The sequence below is a fragment of the Coregonus lavaretus genome (genome assembly GCF_964263955.1).
Source record: "Coregonus lavaretus genome assembly, contig: HAP1_SCAFFOLD_1870, whole genome shotgun sequence".
Lineage (NCBI taxonomy): Eukaryota > Metazoa > Chordata > Actinopteri > Salmoniformes > Salmonidae > Coregonus > Coregonus lavaretus.
The window spans coordinates 60672-72500 of NW_028165561.1; the positions used below are offsets into that span (position 1 = coordinate 60672).

General features: G+C 45.4%; 1 protein-coding gene across 1 annotated transcript in view; it reads right to left on the reverse strand.

Moving 5' to 3' along the window:
* The window catches only part of LOC311115723 (regulator of G-protein signaling 7-like), a gene marked incomplete at both ends in the record, with an annotated part of 71999 nt that overhangs the window by 46247 nt on the left and 13923 nt on the right, over positions 1 to 11829 (reverse strand). Inside the window, one exon of the mRNA XM_084190874.1 lies at positions 2352 to 2458. Within this exon, the coding sequence (XP_084047000.1) occupies positions 2352 to 2458 (107 nt within the window). The remainder of the gene's footprint in view (positions 1 to 2351; positions 2459 to 11829) is intronic.

Sequence of the window (11829 nt, forward strand, 5' to 3'; positions counted from 1 at the left end):
AACATACAGTCCTGTACAAAACAAATATCCTTTCAGGAACAATAAAGTTGATCTTATCTTATCTTAGTACCTGAAACCTGTAGAAGTTGATCTTATCTAGTACCTGAAACCTGTAGAAGTTGATCTTATCTAGTACCTGAAACCTGTAGAAGTTGATCTTATCCTAAAAACCTGAAACCTGTAGAAGTTGATCTTATCTTAGTACCTGAAACCTGTAGAAGTTGATCTTATCCTAAAAACCTGAAACCTGTAGAAGTTGATCTTATCTTAGTACCTGAAACCTGTAGAAGTTGATCTTATCCTAAAAACCTTAAACATGTAGAAGTTGATCTTATCTTAGTACCTGAAACCTGTAGAAGTTGATATTATCTTAGTACCTGAAACCTGTAGAAGTTGATCTTATCCTAAAAACCTGAAACCTGTAGAAGTTGATCTTATCTTAGTACCTGAAACCTGTAGAAGTTGATCTTATCCTAAAAACCTGAAACCTGTAGAAGTTGATCTTATTTTAGTACCTGAAACCTGTAGAAGTTGATCTTATCCTAAAAACCTTAAACATGTAGAAGTTGATCTTATCTTAGTACCTGAAACCTGTAGAAGTTGACCTTATCTAGTACCTGAAACCTGTAGAAGTTGATCTTATCCTAAAAACCTGAAACCTGTAGAAGTTGATCTTATCTTAGTACCTGAAACCAGTAGAAGTTGATATTATCTTAATACCTGAAACCTGTAGAAGTTGACCTTATCTTATCTTAGTACCTGAAACCTGTCGAAGTTGATCTTATCTTAGTACCTGAAACCTGTCGAAGTTGATCTTATCTTAGTACCTGAAATCTGTCGAAGTTGATCATATCTTATTTTAGTACCTGAAATCTGTAGAAGTTGATCTTATCTTAGTACCTGAAACCAGTAGAAGTTGATCTTATCTTAATACCTGAAACCTGTAGAAGTTGATCTTATCTTAGTACCTGAAATCTGTCGAAGTTGATCTTATCTTATTTTAGTACCTGAAATCTGTAGAAGTTGATCTTATCTTAGTACCTGAAACCTGTAGAAGTTGATCTTATCTTAATACCTGAAACCTGTAGAAGTTGATCTTATCTTATCTTAATACCTGAAACCTGTAGAAGTTGATCTTATCTTATCTTAGTACCTGAACCCTGTAGAAGTTGATCTTATCTTATCTTAGTACCTGAAACCTGTAGAAGTTGATCTTATCTTATCTTAGTACCTGAAACCTGTAGAAGTTGATCTTATCTTATCTTAATACCTGAAACCTGTAGAAGTTGATCTTATCTTATCTTAGTACCTGAAACCTGTAGAAGTTGATCTTATCTTATCTTAGTACTTGAAACCTGTAGAAGTTGATCTTATCTTAATACCTGAAACCTGTAGAAGTTGATCTTATCTTAATACCTGAAACCTGTAGAAATTGATCTTATCTTAGTACCTGAAACCTGTAGAAGTTGATCTTATCTTAGTACCTGAAACCTGTAGAAGTTGATCTTATCTTATCTTAATACCTGAAACCTGTAGAAATTGATCTTATCTTAGTACCTGAAACCTGTAGAAGTTGATCTTATCCTAAAAACCTTAAACCTGTAGAAGTTGACCTTATCTAGTACCTGAAACCTGTAGAAGTTGATCTTATCCTAAAAACCTGAAACCTGTAGAAGTTGATCTTATCTTAGTACCTGAAATCTGTCGAAGTTGATCTTATCTTAGTACCTGAAACCTGTCGAAGTTGATCTTATCTTAGTACCTGAAATCTGTCGAAGTTGATCTTATCTTATTTTAGTACCTGAAATCTGTAGAAGTTGATCTTATCTTAGTACCTGAAACCTGTAGAAGTTGATCTTATCTTAATACCTGAAACCTGTAGAAGTTGATCTTATCTTATCTTAATACCTGAAACATGTAGAAGTTGATCTTATCTTATCTTGGTACCTGAACCCTGTAGAAGTTGATCTTATCTTATCTTAGTACCTGAAACCTGTAGAAGTTGATCTTATCTTATCTTAGTACCTGAAACCTGTAGAAGTTGATCTTATCTTATCTTAATACCTGAAACCTGTAGAAGTTGATCTTATCTTATCTTAGTACCTGAAACCTGTAGAAGTTGATCTTATCTTATCTTAGTACTTGAAACCTGTAGAAGTTGATATTATCTTAATACCTGAAACCTGTAGAAGTTGATCTTATCTTAGTACCTGAAACCTGTAGAAGTTGATCTTATCTTAGTACCTGAAACCTGTAGAAGTTGATCTTATCTTATCTTAATACCTGAAACCTGTAGAAATTGATCTTATCTTAGTACCTGAAACCTGTAGAAGTTGATCTTATCTTAGTACCTGAAACCTGTAGAAGGTTCCATCGTCCTTCAGAGTGAGCACATGGTCTGAGATGGGGAAGAAGTAGCCGTGGGCTGCCATCAGAGTTCCAAGGTGGAGCGCCTCTACTGTAACACAACAACAACAACAACAACAACAACAACATATTCAACAACAACAGCAACATAATGAACAATAATAACAACATCATCAACAATCACAACACCAATCTCCACTGCTACAAAACAACAGCATCAATCCCACCATGTTTCAACATTGGTAGAGAGCGTTTTAATGCACGAAGAACCCAAGATGCCATGTACTGTATATTTCATCACATTGACTCCTTAATGTGAGAGAACCCTTTGAAGCCAGGGACTCAGCATCGTGACCAATGCATTTTACCACCTGGTTACCAAAGTGATGGAAATGCATGAACAGGGTAGAATGTCACAGAGGAGGAAGGAGAGAACAACACAGAATAAAACAGAGGGTGTGTGAAGAGAGGGAGAAGCTGGCTATCAGTCTGCTGTTAGGAGGGAAGGAGAGAACCCCCCCCCCCCCCCCCCCCCCTCAAACACACAACAGGCCCTTCTTTCACACCTCCCCTTTCCTCCCATGTTAAAGCAGACAGTGTTGAACAGTGTTGGAGCGGCAGGCAGCCTAGCGGTTAGAGTGTTGTTAAAGCAGACAGTGTTGAACAGTGTTGGAGCGGCAGGCAGCCTAGCGGTTAGTTGTTAAAGCAGACAGTGTTGAACAGTGTTGGAGCGGCAGGCAGTCTAGCGGTTAGTTGTTAAAGCAGACAGTGTTGAACAGTGTTGGAGCGGCAGGCAGCCTAGCGGTTAGTTGTTAAAGCAGACAGTGTTGAACAGTGTTGGAGCGGCAGGCAGCCTAGCGGTTAGTTGTTAAAGCAGACAGTGTTGAACAGTGTTGGAGCGGCAGGCAGCCTAGCGGTTAGTTGTTAAAGCAGACAGTGTTGAACAGTGTTGGAGCGGCAGGCAGCCTAGCGGTTAGAGTGTTGTTAAAGCAGACAGTGTTGAACAGTGTTGGAGCGGCAGGCAGCCTAGCGGTTAGTTGTTAAAGCAGACAGTGTTGAACAGTGTTGGAGCGGCAGGCAGCCTAGCGGTTAGTTGTTAAAGCAGACAGTGTTGAACAGTGTTGGAGCGGCAGGCAGCCTAGCGGTTAGAGTGTTGTTAAAGCAGACAGTGTTGAACAGTGTTGGAGCGGCAGGCAGCCTAGCGGTTAGAGTGTTGTTAAAGCAGACAGTGTTGAACAGTGTTGGAGCGGCAGGCAGCCTAGCGGTTAGAGTGTTGTTAAAGCAGACAGTGTTGAACAGTGTTGGAGCGGCAGGCAGCCTAGCGGTTAGTTGTTAAAGCAGACAGTGTTGAACAGTGTTGGAGCGGCAGGCAGCCTAGCGGTTAGAGTGTTGTTAAAGCAGACAGTGTTGAACAGTGTTGGAGCGGCAGGCAGCCTAGCGGTTAGTTGTTAAAGCAGACAGTGTTGAACAGTGTTGGAGCGGCAGGCAGCCTAGCGGTTAGAGTGTTGTTAAAGCAGACAGTGTTGAACAGTGTTGGAGCGGCAGGCAGCCTAGCGGTTAGAGTGTTGTTAAAGCAGACAGTGTTGAACAGTGTTGGAGCGGCAGGCAGTCTAGCGGTTAGTTGTTAAAGCAGACAGTGTTGAACAGTGTTGGAGCGGCAGGCAGCCTAGCGGTTAGTTGTTAAAGCAGACAGTGTTGAACAGTGTTGGAGCGGCAGGCAGTCTAGCGGTTAGTTGTTAAAGCAGACAGTGTTGAACAGTGTTGGAGCGGCAGGCAGTCTAGCGGTTAGTTGTTAAAGCAGACAGTGTTGAACAGTGTTGGAGCGGCAGGCAGCCTAGCGGTTAGAGTGTTGTTAAAGCAGACAGTGTTGAACAGTGTTGGAGGGGCAGGTAGCCTAGCGGTTAGAGTGTTGTTAAAGCAGACAGTGTTGAACAGCGTTGGAGCGGCAGGCAGCCTAGCGGTTAGTTGTTAAAGCAGACAGTGTTGAACAGTGTTGGAGCGGCAGGCAGCCTAGCGGTTAGTTGTTAAAGCAGACAGTGTTGAACAGCGTTGGAGCGGCAGGCAGCCTAGCGGTTAGAGTGTTGTTAAAGCAGACAGTGTTGAACAGTGTTGGAGCGGCAGGCAGCCTAGCGGTTAGTTGTTAAAGCAGACAGTGTTGAACAGTGTTGGAGCGGCAGGCAGCCTAGCGGTTAGAGTGTTGTTAAAGCAGACAGTGTTGAACAGTGTTGGAGCGGCAGGCAGCCTAGCGGTTAGTTGTTAAAGCAGACAGTGTTGAACAGTGTTGGAGCGGCAGGCAGTCTAGCGGTTAGTTGTTAAAGCAGACAGTGTTGAACAGTGTTGGAGCGGCAGGCAGCCTAGCGGTTAGAGTGTTGTTAAAGCAGACAGTGTTGAACAGTGTTGGAGCGGCAGGCAGCCTAGCGGTTAGAGTGTTGTTAAAGCAGACAGTGTTGAACAGTGTTGGAGCGGCAGGCAGCCTAGCGGTTAGAGTGTTGTTAAAGCAGACAGTGTTGAACAGTGTTGGAGCGGCAGGTAGTCTAGCGGTTAGAGTGTTGTTAAAGCAGACAGTGTTGAACAGTGTTGGAGCGGCAGGCAGCCTAGCGGTTAGAGTGTTGTTAAAGCAGACAGTGTTGAACAGCGTTGGAGCGGCAGGCAGCCTAGCGGTTAGAGTGTTGTTAAAGCAGACAGTGTTGAACAGTGTTGGAGCGGCAGGCAGTCTAGCGGTTAGTTGTTAAAGCAGACAGTGTTGAACAGTGTTGGAGGGGCAGGCAGCCTAGCGGTTAGTTGTTAAAGCAGACAGTGTTGAACAGTGTTGGAGCGGCAGGCAGCCTAGCGGTTAGTTGTTAAAGCAGACAGTGTTGAACAGTGTTGGAGCGGCAGGCAGCCTAGCGGTTAGTTGTTAAAGCAGACAGTGTTGAACAGTGTTGGAGCGGCAGGCAGCCTAGCGGTTAGAGTGTTGTTAAAGCAGACAGTGTTGAACAGTGTTGGAGCGGCAGGCAGCCTAGCGGTTAGTTGTTAAAGCAGACAGTGTTGAACAGTGTTGGAGCGGCAGGCAGCCTAGCGGTTAGAGTGTTGTTAAAGCAGACAGTGTTGAACAGTGTTGGAGCGGCAGGCAGCCTAGCGGTTAGTTGTTAAAGCAGACAGTGTTGAACAGTGTTGGAGCGGCAGGCAGCCTAGCGGTTAGAGTGTTGTTAAAGCAGACAGTGTTGAACAGTGTTGGAGCGGCAGGTAGTCTAGCGGTTAGTTGTTAAAGCAGACAGTGTTGAACAGTGTTGGAGCGGCAGGCAGCCTAGCGGTTAGAGTGTTGCCCAGCAACCGAAATGTCGCTGGTTCCAATACCTGAGCCGACAAGGTGAACAATCTTTCAATGTGCCCTTGAGCAAGGCACTTAACATGAAAACAGTAAGTACATTTAAGGCGATGGTAGTTGCTGGACACACTGGTCCTTGGTGCAGAATGTACTAGTCCAGTACTAACACGGTGTTTCTACTGGTCCTTGGTGCAGAATGTACTAGTCCAGTACTAACATGGTGTTTCTACTGGTCCTTGGTGCAGAATGTACTAGTCCAGTACTAACACGGTGTTTCTACTGGTCCTTGGTGCAGAATGTACTAGTCCAGTCCTAACATGGTGTTTCTACTGGTCCTTGGTGCAGAATGTACTAGTCCAGTACTAACATGGTGTTTCTACTGGTCCTTGGTGCAGAATGTACTAGTCCAGTACTAACATGGTGTTTCTTTAGAAACAAGAATGAGGCAGCAACAGACGTCTACAAATCAAATCGAATGTCACATGCTTGGTAAACAACAAGTGTAGTCTAACGGTGAAATGTTTACGGGCCGTTCCCAACAACACAGAGAGAAAGAAAATAGAGAAATAATAGAAAAGTCATAATAAAAGTCATAATAGATACACAACGAGTAACGATAACATAGCTATATAGACAGGGTACCAGGTAATAACATGGCTATATACACAGGGTACCAGGTAATAACATGACTATATACACAGGGTACCAGGTAATAACATGGCTATATACACAGGGTACCAGGTAATAACATGGCTATATACACAGGGTACCAGGTAATAACATGGCTATATACACAGGATACCAGGTAATAACATGGCTATATACACAGGATACCAGGTAATAACATGGCTATATACACAGGGGACCAGGTAATAACATGGCTATACACAGGGGACCAGGTAATAACATGGCTATATACACAGGGTACCAGGTAATAACATGGCTATATACACAGGGGACCAGGTAATAACATGGCTATATACACAGGATACCAGGTAATAACATGGCTATATCCACAGGATACCAGGTAATAACATGGCTATATACACGGGCTACCAGGTAATAACATGGCTATGTACACAGGGTACCAGGTAATAACATGGCTATATACACGGGCTACCAGGTAATAACATGGCTATATACACAGGGGACCAGGTAATAACATGGCTATATACACAGGGGACCAGGTAATAACATGGCTATATACACAGGGGACCAGGTAATAACATGGCTATATACACAGGGGACCAGGTAATAACATGGCTATATACACAGGATACCAGGTAATAACATGGCTATATACACAGGGTACCAGGTAATAACATGGCTATATACACAGGGTACCAGGTAATAACATGGCTATATACACAGGGTACCAGGTAATAACATGGCTATATACACAGGGTACCAGGTAATAACATGGCTATATACACAGGGGACCAGGTAATAACATGGCTATATACACAGGGGACCAGGTAATAACATGGCTATATACACAGGGGACCAGGTAATAACATGGCTATATACACAGGGGACCAGGTAATAACATGGCTATATACACAGGGTACCAGGTAATAACATGGCTATATACACAGGGTACCAGGTAATAACATGGCTATATACAGGGTACCAGTACTGAGTCCATGTGCAGGGGTACCAGGTAATAACATGGCTATATACAGGGTACCAGTACTGAGTCCATGTGCAGGGGTACCAGGTAATAACATGGCTATATACACAGGGACCAGGTAATAACATGGCTATATACAGGAAGTACCAGTACTGAGTGGATGTGCAGGGGTACCAGGTAATAACATGGCTATATACAGGGTACCAGTACTGAGTCCATGTCCAGGGGTACCAGGTAATAACATGGCTATATACACAGGGTACCAGTACTGAGTCAATGTGCAGGGGGACCAGGTAATAACATGGCTATATACACAGGGTACCAGTACTGAGTCCATGTGCAGGGGTACCAGGTAATAACATGGCTATATACACAGGGTACCAGTACTGAGTCAATGTGCAGGGGTACCAGGTAATAACATGGCTATATACACAGGGTACCAGTACTGAGTCCATGTGCAGGGGTACCAGGTAATAACATGGCTATATACACAGGGTACCAGTACTGAGTCCATGTCCAGGGTACCAGGTAATAACATGGCTATATAGAGGGGGTACCAGTACTGAGTCCATGTGCAGGGGTACCAGGTAATAACATGGCTATATACACAGGGGACCAGTACTGAGTCCATGTGCAGGGGTACCAGGTAATAACATGGCTATATAGAGGGGGTACCAGTACTGAGTCCATGTGCAGGGGTACCAGGTAATAACATGGCTATATACACAGGGGACCAGTACTGAGTCCATGTGCAGGGGTACCAGGTAATAACATGGCTATATACACAGGGTACCAGGTAATAACATGGCTATATACACAGGGGACCAGGTAATAACATGGCTATATACACAGGGGACCAGGTAATAACATGGCTATATACACAGGGGACCAGGTAATAACATGGCTATATACACAGGGGACCAGGTAATAACATGGCTATATACACAGGGTACCAGGTAATAACATGGCTATATACACAGGGTACCAGGTAATAACATGGCTATATACAGGGTACCAGTACTGAGTCCATGTGCAGGGGTACCAGGTAATAACATGGCTATATACAGGGTACCAGTACTGAGTCCATGTGCAGGGGTACCAGGTAATAACATGGCTATATACACAGGGACCAGGTAATAACATGGCTATATACAGGAAGTACCAGTACTGAGTGGATGTGCAGGGGTACCAGGTAATAACATGGCTATATACAGGGTACCAGTACTGAGTCCATGTCCAGGGGTACCAGGTAATAACATGGCTATATACACAGGGTACCAGTACTGAGTCAATGTGCAGGGGGACCAGGTAATAACATGGCTATATACACAGGGTACCAGTACTGAGTCCATGTGCAGGGGTACCAGGTAATAACATGGCTATATACACAGGGTACCAGTACTGAGTCAATGTGCAGGGGTACCAGGTAATAACATGGCTATATACACAGGGTACCAGTACTGAGTCCATGTGCAGGGGTACCAGGTAATAACATGGCTATATACACAGGGTACCAGTACTGAGTCCATGTCCAGGGTACCAGGTAATAACATGGCTATATAGAGGGGGTACCAGTACTGAGTCCATGTGCAGGGGTACCAGGTAATAACATGGCTATATACACAGGGGACCAGTACTGAGTCCATGTGCAGGGGTACCAGGTAATAACATGGCTATATAGAGGGGGTACCAGTACTGAGTCCATGTGCAGGGGTACCAGGTAATAACATGGCTATATACACAGGGGACCAGTACTGAGTCCATGTGCAGGGGTACCAGGTAATAACATGGCTATATACACAGGGTACCAGTACTGAGTCCATGTCCAGGGTACCAGGTAATAACATGGCTATATAGAGGGGGTACCAGTACTGAGTCCATGTGCAGGGGTACCAGGTAATAACATGGCTATAAACACAGGGGACCAGTACTGAGTCCATGTGCAGGGGTACCAGGTAATAACATGGCTATATACACAGGGTACCAGTACTGAGTCCATGTGCAGGGGTACCAGGTAATAACATGGCTATATACACAGGGTACCAGTACTGAGTCAATGTGCAGGGGTACCAGGTAATAACATGGCTATATACACAGGGTACCAGTACTGAGTCAATGTGCAGGGGGACCAGGTAATAACATGGCTATATACACAGGGTACCAGTACTGAGTCCATGTGCAGGGGTACCAGGTAATAACATGGCTATATACACAGGGTACCAGTACTGAGTCAATGTGCAGGGGTACCAGGTAATAACATGGCTATATACACAGGGTACCAGTACTGAGTCCATGTGCAGGGGTACCAGGTAATAACATGGCTATATACACAGGGTACCAGTACTGAGTCCATGTCCAGGGTACCAGGTAATAACATGGCTATATAGAGGGGGTACCAGTACTGAGTCCATGTGCAGGGGTACCAGGTAATAACATGGCTATATACACAGGGGACCAGTACTGAGTCCATGTGCAGGGGTACCAGGTAATAACATGGCTATATAGAGGGGGTACCAGTACTGAGTCCATGTGCAGGGGTACCAGGTAATAACATGGCTATATACACAGGGGACCAGTACTGAGTCCATGTGCAGGGGTACCAGGTAATAACATGGCTATATACACAGGGTACCAGTACTGAGTCCATGTCCAGGGTACCAGGTAATAACATGGCTATATAGAGGGGGTACCAGTACTGAGTCCATGTGCAGGGGTACCAGGTAATAACATGGCTATAAACACAGGGGACCAGTACTGAGTCCATGTGCAGGGGTACCAGGTAATAACATGGCTATATACACAGGGTACCAGTACTGAGTCCATGTGCAGGGGTACCAGGTAATAACATGGCTATATACACAGGGTACCAGTACTGAGTCAATGTGCAGGGGTACCAGGTAATAACATGGCTATATACACAGGGTACCAGTACTGAGTCAATGTGCAAGGGTATGAGGTAATTGAGGTAGATACACTATATATACAAACGTATGTGGACACCCCTTCAAATTAATGGATTAGTCTATTTCAGCCACACCCGTTGCTGACAGGTGTATAATATCTGAGCACACAGCCATGCAATCTCCATAGACAAACATTGGCAGTAGAATGGCCTTACTGAAGAGCTCAGTGACTTTCAATGTGGCACCGTCATAGGATGCCACCTTTCCAACAAGTCAGTTCGTCAAATTTCTGCCCTGCTAGAGCTGCCCCGGGCAACTTTAAGTGCTGTTATTGTAAAGCGGAAACGTCTAGGAGCAACAACGGCTCAGCCGCGAAGTGGTAGGCCACTCAAGCTCACAGAACGGGACATTCCGAGTGCTGATGCGCGTAGCGTGTAAAAATAGTCTGTCCTCGGTTGCAACATTCACTCCCAAGTTCCAAACTGCCTCTGGAAGCAACATCAGCACAATAACTATTCGTTGGGAGCTTCATGAAATGGGTTTCCATGAGGGCCTCCCGAGTGGCGCAGCGGTCTAAGGCACTGCATCGCAGTTACTACAGATCCTGGTTTGATACCGGGCTGTGTCACAGCGGGCTGCGACCAGGAGACCCATGAGGCGATGCACAATTGGCCCAGCGTCGTCCGGGTTAGGGGAGGGTTTGGCTGGCCGGGATGTCCTTGTCCCATCGCACTGTAGCGACTCCTGTTCCTCCGACACATTGGTGTGGCTGGCTTACGGGTTAAGTGTGCATTGTGTCAAGAAGCAGAGCGGCTTGGCGGGTCGTGTTTCGGAGGACGCACGGCTCTCGACCTACGCCTCTCCCGAATCCGTACAGGAGTTGCAGTGACGGGACAAGACTGTAACTACCACTTGGATATGATGAAATTGGGGAGTAAAGGGGGTAAAAAAATATTGGTTTTCATGGCCGAGGAGCCACACACAAGCCTAAGATCACCATGCGCAATGCCAAGCGTCGGATGGAGTGGTGTAAAGCTCGCCGCCATTGGACTCTGGAGCAGTGGAAACGCGTTCTCTGGAGTGATGAATCACGCTTCACCATCTGGCAGTCCGACGGACGAATCTGGATTTTGCGGATGCCAGGAGAACGCTTCCTGCCCCAATGCATAGTGCCAACTGTAAAGTTTGGTGGAGGAGGAATAATGGTCTGGGGTTGTTTTTCATGGTTCGGGCCCCTTAGTTCCAGTGAAGGGAAATCTTAGACGATTCTGTGCTTGCAACTTTGTGGAAACAGTTTGGGGAAGGCCCTTTCCTGTGTCAGCATGACAATGCCCCCGTGCACAAAGCGAGGTCCATACAGAAATGGTTTGTCGAGATCGGTGTGGAAGAACTTGACCATACTACATCATGGTAGTATCGCCAGGGGCTGGGGGCTGGGGCAACACATCTTTTATTTTTTTTTATTTTTTTCACATCACAGCATGGTAGTATGGCTGGGGTCTGGGGCAACACATCACAGCATGGCAGCCCCAACCCCAGCCCCAGCCCCAACCCCAGCCCCAGCCCCAGCCCCAACCCCAACCCCAACCCCAGCCCCAGCCCCAACCCCAGCCCCAGCCGCA